Source organism: Oryx dammah, unplaced genomic scaffold, assembly GCF_014754425.2.
Source record: "Oryx dammah isolate SB20612 unplaced genomic scaffold, SCBI_Odam_1.1 HiC_scaffold_18, whole genome shotgun sequence".
Taxonomy (NCBI): domain Eukaryota; kingdom Metazoa; phylum Chordata; class Mammalia; order Artiodactyla; family Bovidae; genus Oryx; species Oryx dammah.
In genome coordinates, this window is record NW_024070202.1 from 102,406,153 (window position 1) to 102,417,709 (window position 11,557).

General features: G+C 40.1%; 1 protein-coding gene across 1 annotated transcript in view; it reads right to left on the reverse strand.

The window, feature by feature from the left end:
- The window catches only part of SVOPL (SVOP like), an 88,840-nt gene extending 81,595 nt beyond the window's left edge, over nucleotides 1–7,245 (reverse strand). The window contains exons 1-5 of the mRNA XM_040259963.1: nucleotides 7,164–7,245; nucleotides 6,896–6,987; nucleotides 5,049–5,147; nucleotides 3,052–3,123; nucleotides 1,151–1,275 (exon numbers count right to left, since the gene is read on the reverse strand). Of these exons, the coding sequence (XP_040115897.1) occupies nucleotides 1,151–1,275; nucleotides 3,052–3,123; nucleotides 5,049–5,147; nucleotides 6,896–6,987; nucleotides 7,164–7,245 (470 nt within the window). The remainder of the gene's footprint in view (nucleotides 1–1,150; nucleotides 1,276–3,051; nucleotides 3,124–5,048; nucleotides 5,148–6,895; nucleotides 6,988–7,163) is intronic.
- Nucleotides 7,246–11,557: the final 4,312 nt, after the last annotated feature.

Here is an 11,557-nt window from a genome sequence, read left to right on the forward strand (position 1 = left end):
GAAATTAAAAGACGCTTACTCCTTGGAAGAAAAGTTATGACCAACCTGGATAGCATATTCAAAAGCAGAGACATTACTTTGCCAACAAAGGTCTGTCTAGTCAAGGCTACAGTTTTTTCAGTGGTCACGTATGGATGTGAGAGTTGGACTGTGAAGAAAGCTGAGCACTGAAGAATTGATGCTTTTGAACTGTGGTGTTGGAGAAGACTCTTGAGAGTCCCTTGGACTGCAAGGAGATCCAACCAGTCCATTCTGAAGGACATCAGCCCTGGGATTTCTTTGGAAGGAATGATGCTAAAGCTGAAACTCCAGTACTTTGGCTACCTCATGCGGAGAGTTGACTTATTGGAAAAGACTTTGATGCTGGGAGGGATTGGGGGCAGGAGCAGAAGGGGACGACAGATGGCTGGATGGCATCACTGACTCGATGGCCATGAATCTGAGTGAACTCCGGGAGTTGGTGATGGACAGGGAGGCCTGGCGTGCTGCAATTCATGGGGTCGCAAAGAGTCGGACACAACTGAGCGACTGAACTGAACTGAACTGATAACAACTTTCACACCCTGTATGATGAGACATTACACAACTAACCGAGGGCAGAGAAAAAGCCAGCAGCAGCCCAGCTATTTCAATATGTCTCACCTGCTTTGCAAATTCACTTTGCAATGGTCTTCAGTTACAGGGCCATGGCCCTTTAAAATGGTTATTCCTGAGTGTTACAGCGGCCTATGGTCAAACTAAAGTCTCCCAGAAATTCTCAAGAAATTGTGTTTGGGTTGAAAGGAAGTAAAACTATGTTTGGGTTGACATTTTTGTTACCTACTTTGTATGGCACTTTTTGTTAGCAGTTAGTCTCACAAAAATATTATTTATCTTTAAAAAAATGCTTATCAGCCTTAGGAACAAGGAAATTAACACATCCTCCATCTAATACCCTGCTAGCCTCACCATCAAACATCATTTTCATGGGCAAAGAACTTCCAGTGGGATAAGCAGCCATCACCAGAGGGGAAAATAGCTCAGAAAGATTAGTACAAGTAAAGTCTATATATTTGCAACTTACTGATGTTCTTAGTCTCTTAACCACAGTGAATGTGACTATGGGTGTTCATAATATCTCCCTCAGGGGGCCTCTAGGTAAAATCTTTACCCTTGTGAATGGCCAGACACGCCACAGCCCACCATGGTCCGCAGGAAGACAAACCAGATGTACGATGGAGAGAATGAAGTCAGCAAGGAGAAGTAAGCTCCCCACAGGAACGAGATGAACAAAATCTGAAGCAACAAAAGGAGATGTTAATTGGATCTGCCCCCATGGAAAGGCAGGAAGACACTTAACTTCTGAAGGTGATTTTTAATCTCATCCAAATATTTGCTTCTCTGTGGAGCTAAACTTTAGAGAACTCACTAATCTCTGATAATCATCAGAAAATATAATCCATATCATTTTATTGTCTGAAAGCCCCAAGTTTCTAAGTTTAGACCATTCATCAAAACTCATTCAAGATGTCCACCCTCATACGTGGCAGGAAAGTGAACATGTAAATCCGGATGCAAAACTCACCCTCCCAGCAAACAGGGTTGGCAGGACCACAACAAAACATGAGTATGAGAATATAAGGAGAACGAGTATAAGGAGAAATTTTAAGGGATTTTCTTTTTTTGTAATTATAAAAATAATAAATGTTTATAGCAGAAGATATGGAAAAAAGAAAAGATATGCTTCTCCAACCCAGAGAAAATACTATTAACACAGTTTTACCCTATTTTCACTGATTCTAAGGGAAAATATATCCTTAATAGTTGCAAAATATTCCAGTGAAAAGACAGACCATAACACACATGATATAATGAAATGCATAAACCTTCCCCTATATTGACTGTTGGGATGGTTTTATATTTTCTATTAAAATCAGCTGAGACACTGTGCATAAATCTTTGGGATTCTCTGATGGTCTAAATAGAATAGATTTCTGAAGGCAAACTGTCAGGGAGAATGGGTATTCTTAAGATTCTTGGTTTATGCTGCCAAATTGAGGGTCAGAAAAATTATATCAATTGTACATGAGGGTGTCTGGACACTTGCAGTGTTCTTCAAGAAAAAGAAAAATTCCCTATGGATCTGACGTTTGATATGGCTTTGACAATGAAAAAAATTGTCTTGCTATGTAATTTTGCTTCTGATAACTCCTGTGATTGAACGCTTTTCAAGGTTTCTTGACAATTTGTATGTCTCCTTTTGTAAAATGCCTTTTTGTGCTCTTTACATTTTTTTTTTTTTTTTTTTTGCAAAACTTGTGTTTTCATATTCGCTTGTCAAAATCTATGATATTTTGTGCTCTTTGAAATGCACATCCAAGCCTATGACTGCCCTCCTTTGTATTTACACCTAGAGAGGTCTTCCCCACCGAAAATCAGACAAGATAGATAGATCTGGGTTTATCATTAGAAAACATAGTTCTGTGTCTTGATGTTGAATTTCAGTATGTGTGATATCAAGCAAGTGGGTTACTTTCAAAGCAATACCCAAGTTAACTAATGTGAAACTGCTTTATACATGTTTATACATGCAGTCTCCACATTTTATCTGCTGTGTTCTAACTACGCACATCCATCAGTGGCACACCTGGGCTACAGGGATCAGCTATGGGGACAAAAATCTTGGGGAAAGATGACAAAGCAAAAAGACAAGCTGTCAGAGAAGGACATTTCCATACTCTCTCACTTGGGTATTTATAGAAAAACGTCCATGAAAGAAAAGCAGTGGTAGGACTTCCCTGGAGGTCAGGTGGCTAAGACTCCAACCTCCCAATGCAGGGGGCCCTGGTTTCATTCTGGGTCAGGGAACTAGATCCCATACAATGCAACTAAGAGTTCACACCCTGCAACTAAAGATCCTACCTACCACAACAAAGATCAAAGATCCTGTGTGCCCCAACTAATACCTGCTGCAGCCAAATAAATAAATACCAAAAAAAGAAAAACACTGGTCACGTCACCACAAAAGGATACACAAAAGAAAATGCCAGATCATCCTTAAAGCCAGCCTACCTTCCAGCGGCCATATCTGTCAGCCAAGAGGCCAAAGAGGATGCTGAATACCATGTAGCCGAAAAACACCATCTGGAGGTAGGGTGAGAAGAAGTTATCCTCTAAGCAGCATTTTTACAATGTGTTAATTTACCACATTAAGCATTCATCCATCTAAACAAAGAAGATTGGAAATGTGGGTGGGGTTGGAAGTTGAAAAACAGGCTTTCACAAAACTCTCCCCTGACTCCTTTTTAAGATGTCAGAGGCTGATGATTCCCACACCTGAAATCATTGACACCAGGTAGAAGCAGGGGTCCTAGAAAAAAAAAAAAGCATTTCTTCCACAGGGAACTAATAAAAAAATTCATATTTATACTTGAAAAACAAAAGCCATCCTTTTCTTCTGTGCACTGTTCTCTCTAGGACATGACTGAGGAGGGAAAAGCCAATGTTTTCAATGCCACGCCTGGGACGAATGCCATACCATGACAAAATCTAATCCTCAGCAACATGGCAGAAATGAACACAATGTGACACAGTCTGCATAAATCCAAATTCACTAACTATGAAGGGCTCTTGCTCTGGAGTAATTTTCTTTCTGATAATTGGTATTCACATGGCCTTTTTTTTTTTTTTTTGAAAGATGATGATCATTGATAGCAAGATTTTCTGCCTCTTGGTGGGGTGTTAAAATTTTCCCTCCACCCTTCTATACTCTATGGCTGGTCTAATAATTAAATTGATTTAAGATAAATTGACAAATTGAGGGGCTTCCCAGGTGGCACTAGTGGTAAAGAACCCACTTGCCCATGTAGGAGATGTAAGAGACACAGGTTTGGTCCCTGAGTTGGAAACATCCCCTGGAGGAAGGCATGGCAACCCATTCCAAGATTCTTTTTTTTCTTTTTTCCACTCCAGTATTCTTGCCTGGAGAATCCTATGGACAGAGGAGGCTGGTGGGCTATAGTCCATGTGGTGGCAAAGAGTCAGACCCAACTGCAGCAACTTAGCATGCAAGACGGATTGAGAGGAGAAAAGCAAGTTTAATTTTATATGTACAAGAATCCCATAAAAATGTAAGCCCCAAGGGCACATTGGACAGTTGAGGCTTATATGGCACTTTGAGCTGAGGAACAGGAGGGCGCCTGGGACTTCAAAGGGGAGGAGGGTCATTCACAGGACAATGAGAAGAACAGATGTCTGGTAATTAGCTGTCTGCTGCCACATGGATAGGTCATTCAGATGAAAGTTATCTCTGGCAATAACTCTCTCTCTCTCTGAGCCAGGCTCCCTATCTAAATTCTTTTATGTAGTTAAGGGAAATGTAAAAGTTTCTCTTGAGTCTGCTTGGTCTCAAGTGCCTTCAGTTCAAAATAATCCACATGCCAAAGCAGTACACTTTGGGGTCACATATCGTGCTCCCTTTTGGTTGTTGTTATTCAGTTGTGATGTTGTGTCCACTCTTTTGCAACTTTATGGGCTGTAGCCTGCTAGGCTCCTCTGTCCTACGGTTTTCCCAGACAAAAATACTCAGGTAGGTAGACATTCCCTTCTCCAGGTAATCTTCCCAACCCAGGGATCAAACCCATGTCTCCTTCATGGGCAGGCAGATTCTATACCATCTGAGCCACTAGGGAAGCCCCCTTCTCCCTTTTACTCTTCTTCTAATGGCTTTCCTTGTCAAATATATATCTCTTTTAATGTCAACTCTAGGTCAGCCACTTGATTTTTTTTTTTTAACTCGTATCAGTTTGTGAATCCCCAAATTTGGCTAAGGCTCACTTTCTCTGATTTGTGTCTCTTCTGGGCCCTTGCTAGGGTCTGGAAAATGAGCAGTTCAAGGTTATCTCCCTAGAGGAAAAGAGAAAAGGGAGAAAGGCCTCAAATGCTAGTTTGGGAACCAAAACAGGAGGTGGAAAGGGATTCCGTGGCCCTCAGGCAGGAGGATGAAGAAGGGGAGCGGAAACCCTGAGTCTTCAGTTGCTTCATTCTCAGCACAGGCAGCGGGCACTCACCGTGGTCACGAGTGCCACCTGCCAGTTCTCCAGCTGCCATTCACAGCGGATGACAGGAGACACAACCGCTATCAACATGATCTCCATGGCCTCGGCAACCTCAAAAAGAAGGAAGGAAAACACTATGTCAAAGCGCTAGCCTGTTGTCACTGCTTCCCATGTCTGCCTGTCATCCTTCCAGTCCTAACCTCCTCCTTCCTGTCCCCCACTTAGGGAGGATCTACCTATTATATATCCACTCAGCCCTGCTAGTTGGATAAAGAAGTACAGAACAACTTTGGCTTTCATGGATGTAACATTTATGATTTGAACAATGTTGAGAGGCTCCTTCAAGATTTATGACATGTATCCCCTTGTGATATTTCATGTTTTTGCATTTAACACTATGAGGGTATTGTGTGGGGGCCACTTAGTTGGCAGAGGACCCAAGTTATTCAGCAGCATCCACGTCAACCCAACATTGCTGTCCTATACTTGTCATCCTCGAGATCTCAGGGCATATCCTTTGCAAATGGATTGTTGAAATAGTCCCTGATTTCAAGAGGCTGCAATGGGGAGGCAAGATTCATGAAAGCTGGAAAATAAGCAAAGAATACAAAACAGTAAGAGCTCATCATCAGGAAAGAATGACTGCTTAGTAAAATTAGTGTAAGATGTATTACTAAATATTTATATTTCCTACTGAAAGAAATATCTTCCTCTGTCCATATCTTGTAATTCATTCCAGGATGAGTTTATCTCCCAGGGAAAGGAAGAAGTAGATGCTAGATGATAGAAATTCAATGCAATAATGAACAAGGAAGATTCCAAGATCATTCTGAGGTTTTCTGCCTGGAGGAACAGATGAATAATGATATGACTGACAGGGACTGAAGGACATTAAGAGAAAAAAAGGGAAATTATAGAGAGGGAAGGTGCATTTGTTTGAGACACATTCTATGAATAATAACAGGATATTTGTATGGGGTGTTTATTATGGTACTTTTTGTATTTGTGTACCTTGAAGCTCTGGGCTGAAACAGGCATGGCTAATGTTAGCTAGTATGTGGGAATTTGAAATATATCATAATGGCTCAATTCTCCTTGGAGAGTATTATAGTCATGTTTAGAATTCAAATAGCTGGTATGTTTCAGTCCAAAAAATATCATGTGTAAGAGGTGGCCTGATGATATCAGAAGAAAACTTAGGTATTAAACTTACCTCCGTTGCTAATAGAGAGCAGTTAGGTCAGTGTTAATCTGGACTCCACTCCTCTCAAGAGTCTTAGAAGGAAGTAAGTCAATAAGGGATAAGGCTCTGTCCCACTCTGATTTAATAGCCGTATGGGAGAAGGACCAGCCAGAAGCTAGGGGCAGTCATGAAGGAGCAGCCCTGCAAAAGATCTCAGAAGACCTTAGAGACGCCTGAGACCTAGGGGTCCTTGTCATGGACTGAGACTGTCATGCTGCTGTTACACATACATCCCAGACACGTGGGGCCCTGGACTCCAGCTACCTTCAGTGGCACCAGCAAACCTTCAGGGGTGCCAGTTACAGGGTCGGTGAATCTATAATCACAGCAGCTATCCAGGTGATAGTTATGCATAAAATGTTGAGAACCATGCATCTAATTTAACTTAGAATGATGCCATAGGTTTCTCCTCTCTTTCCAGTGTTTCAATTTAAACCTTTTTTAAAAAGTGAGTATTGACAAATGAACTTATTTATAAGACAGAAATAGACTCATGACATAGAAAATAAACTTATGATTACCAGAAGGGAAAGGGCAGGAAAGGGATAAATTAGAAGTCTGGGATTAACAGATATACACTCCTATATAAACCTATAAATCAGCTCTAAGCACTCACCCCTGTGCTGCCCATGATCAGAAACAGGGCAATGTGGAAACGTCCGAATCCAATGGTCTCCACGGCTTCTTCCACGGTGAACGTCTTTGACTCTAACAAGGAAAAACAAGTGAAAGGAACAGCCTCTGTGGGAAGGCAATGTGTATGGATTATCACTCACTCTGGAGGATGTTGGAAAACCAGTTTGATACTATAGAAATAGTAAATACAGAGAAGAGAGGGAATTCAACAGTAACTTGAGGACCGGAAACTTCTGTGGTCCCCTTACCTCTCGGCCGTGGCTCTGGGGTTGCTAGGTTCAGCTCCCGAAGGCTGATGATCGTGACTGGCTCTGTCTGCTTGGCTGTCATCTTTCAAACGGTGTGGATGCCCCAGACAGCTGTCCTGCAGGAGACAGGAGAGGGAAGATGCAGGGAACTGGGGAAGGAAGAAGGAAAGAAATAAAATCGCGTGCATATTTTCCTTACTCTTCATAGAAAACCAGTACAGTCGGCATTGTAATTTATCACCATTTTACAAGTGGAAAACCTGCAACATGGAGAAGTTAAATCATGGAGAGGTTGAATGGCCAAATGAAAGAACTGAGTCCTAGTGGCTAGTAATCAACCTGGAGTCAGGGGCCAGGTGAGCTCTTGACAGTTTAACCAGTAGTGTTCTCTAACTGGGAATGAGGATGGGCTTTGCTAAAGAGAAATAAGCACAATAGCCAATGCTTTACTGCTCCGTAAATGCTATGGTTTACAGTATAATCAGATATTATGGTGTGCTTTCTCACCTTATTTTCATTTAATTCTGACAAAAACCCATAGAGTTTCTTTTTATCCCTTCCACCTTGGGTATTTCATCCATAAAAAAAAAAAAAAAAATTCACCCTAAACATCAAAACAAGAATAAAACAAGGAAAGCTGAAATTAGTGGGGAAAAATCTTAAATAGGTTTACAATAGTCATTTCATTCTACAGCCCTGGTAGGATAAACAGACACCCTAACCTATTCTCACTAATTATACTGTTAGCAATAACGTTGGTATCATTATTTTGACACAAGTACATATTGTAGGATAAAGCAATTATGTTATTATTATTAGGAACCAAGATTTCAGTCAGTGTAAGAGAAAGAATATACAAAAATCAAAAGTTATGTGAACACTCTACTTTCTAATTTTGAATTGGAAATATCCATGAATTCATTACGTATTATAGACACACACACACACACATATATATACATATATACACACATATATATACATATAAAAAAGAAAAATTGCTGCAAATAATTAAAGCCCAAAGATATAAAAATCCATTGTTCATAGGATTACTAAAATGGTAATCTCACTGATCATCTTTGGAGAATACTAAGAAAACAACTCATTCTGAAAACTAGTAAGTATCTTGCCTTTCTTGTACAAATTGTCTGTATTTTAGAGTAACCAAACAGTCTGTGAAAGAAAAGTATTCTTCATTTCAGCTAAAACATACAGAAAGAAGGATGGAATTAAAGTTAATGATTTTGCAACTCCTAACAAAATAAAGGATCCAGGTAATGATCATCAATGGCTGATAAACTAGGTAAAAAGCTGATAGAGAACTTTATTCAAATAGATAAGACTGATAACACCCCTGACCCCATTGACACTGGCCCCTCATGCCACTGAAGATGATCAGAGGCAACATGCTCCTGAAGAGATGCACAAGGGACGATACACAACATCACCTGTGATGCAGTCTCATAAAAAGAAACTGACCATGAGTCTGATTGAGCCTCTAGCTCTACCTACCATTTCATACTTCCTGTAGCTCAGAAGTACAGGACTTCCTTGTAGCTCAAATGATAAAGAATCTACCTGCGATACAGGAGAGCAGAGTTTGATCCCTGGGTCAGGAAGATCCCCTGGAGAAGAGAATGGCAATCCACTCCAGTATTCTTGCCTGGAGAAGTCCATGGACAGAGGAGCCTGGCAGGCTACAGTCAATGGGGTCGCAAGGAGTTGGACACGACTGAGCGACTAACACACACACACCACTTTATACAGAGAATGAAGAAACAATGCTAAACTACACAACGTGGATGCAAAAAGAAAAATGCAAAATGCCAGAAGTTCTACAGGTTAATGACCCAACTTCTTCAATAAATAAATGGAAAGGAAAAAAAAGGAGAGGAGAACCTATAGACTAACAGAAAAGAGACAAACCAACCAAATAAATGAGTTAATTTGCCTGGATCTTCAGTCAAACAAATCAACAATAAAACAACAACAACAAGAGAATGAGATGACAAAGATGACAGAAAGTCAAGGAAATTTAAGTTTGGAAGTTTGATGATATTAAAGAATTACTGATGACATCATTAGGTGGGGCAATGACATTATGGCTATGGTAGAAAAAATCCTTATATTTTAGAGATATATGCTGAAATATTTAGATACAACAATGTTTGGGATTTGTTTTAAAATAATTCAATGGTGGGTTAGGAATAGAGTACAGAAGGAGATGGATGTGTAGATGAAAAAAGAATGGCCTTATAGTAAAAATTATTTAAGAAGGGTAGTGGGTACATTGGGGTTTGACTGTCCTCTGTTTTTGCAGATGTGTAACATTTTTCAAAATAAATAGTTCCAAAAAGGAGGTTCTGAGATTTGTATGTAACTTTTCCAATATCAGACCACTGGTAAGTAGCAAAAGCAGAACTCAAAGATCCCCTTTTCCCAGAACATAAATAGCTGCAGAGCGGTTGCAGAGAAGCACGTCAAGGTCATCAGTGTTTGCCAAGGGCCACCTCTGTATCTTTGTGTGGGCTCCTGTGGAGGGTTTGTAGGAGCATCAACACACTCCCTGCCCTAAGGAGCTTTTAATCTAGCTGGGGACACCAAAGATACACATAAAAACAACCATACTGTAAAGTAGATATTATTTGTTTCCTTAAAACTCTGTCACAGACACACAAATATTCCAGATGGAAGAGAAATCAATAATGCTCAGAAATGAGTTCACAAAATCCTCTCTCCCAAAGGAGATCATGAAAAGTACAAAAGGCTGTTATTTTCACAGAGTGGAAAAAGTAAAAATAATTGGTCTCTTGGACCATCTGAGAGGCTGAAATTCACAAAGATGGAATGTTCCAGAAATTCCTAATGCTCTCTTTCCAAATGTTGTCCAAATACCTTTTGGAGGGGTGTTCTTTACCTGGTAACTTTTAAAAAACTTTTGAGAAAAATCACCTTTGGTTAATTATCAAAAGGACTTCAGTACACATTAAAAATTAGCTATGACTGAATATCATGTTTCCAGACGAAATGAAGTACTAACTTCAACAAAATATGACAATGAGATTACTCAGTGAGAATTAGATGGTGGTGATGGCTGTACAAACTTGTGACTATACTAAAAATCACTGAATTATATATACTCTAAAATGGTGAATTTTATTATATGTCAATTATATCCAATTTTTTTCCTCTAAAGAACAGCCATGCATATCGTGACGGCAGACTTAAAAACTGAAAGTGAGTATGGCCATTTACAGTGTTAGGGTGGATCAGACAGTAAAGAATCTACCTGCAATGTGGGAGACCTGGGTTCAATCCCTGCGTTGGGACGATCCCCTGGAGGAGGGCATGGCAACCCACTCCAGTACTCTTGCCTGGAGAATCCCCACGGACAGAGGAGTCTGGCAGGCTACAATACATAGGGTTGCAAAGAGTCAGACATGACTGAGAGACTAAGCACAGCACAGTGTTAGAGAATAAAACAATTTAGTCTGGTGGGGAAATAATTTTTTTAAATCCCGGTAAGTTCATCTTAAGTTCAGTTACAACTAAAATGCTTAACAGTAAAGTCAATCTTCAATCAACACTTAATCTCTGCCAGTCAAGTTTTATGACTTCTCATAACAATCTAAACATGTTTCACAATTTTAACCATCATAAAGGCTTACATTTTAGAAGAGTAATAAAGTGGTCTTCCAGCGAGTCTGCTCACAAAAATACTGAGTGGCAGGAAGAGAAACCCAGGAAATCTACCACTTACTACCAAGTAGACAAGTTTTAATTTAACGTGTTTGTTTTAACTGATTAGGTAGCTCCGTGGGTCATAAACACCCTACACACTTCCCTTCTCTTATCAGCAAAGTGATTCATCACAGATGGCCTGGCAAAAACTGTCAGATCCATGATAATTGCTTCACAGTACCTCTTGAATTAAAGCTGGTCGCAGGAAAGGAGATTCACATTTGTGATTTCATGTTTCTTTTTTTTTTAATATTTTTTAAATGCATTTGGCTGCACCAAGTCTTAGTTGCAGCACACTAGATCTTCATTGCAGCATGCAGGATCTTTAGTTGTGGCATGTAGGATCTAGTTCCCTGGCCAGGAATCAAACCCAAACCCCCTGCATTGGGAGCCCAGTCTTGGCCACTGGATGACTAGGAAAGTCCTCATCTATTTCTTGCCTGAAGAAGAGAATTGTAATATTTTCTTTCCATGATATGACAAGAACTATGCCCTCACATTAAAACAAGTTACCATTTTCTTCTATTGAATTTAAAAAAATACAAAAGATCAATTATACCCAGGGTAGGAACTCCCCTAGTGGTCCACTGGTTACAACTCTGTGCTTCCAAGCAGGGCGTGCAGGTTCCATCTCTGGTTGGGAACTAAGATCT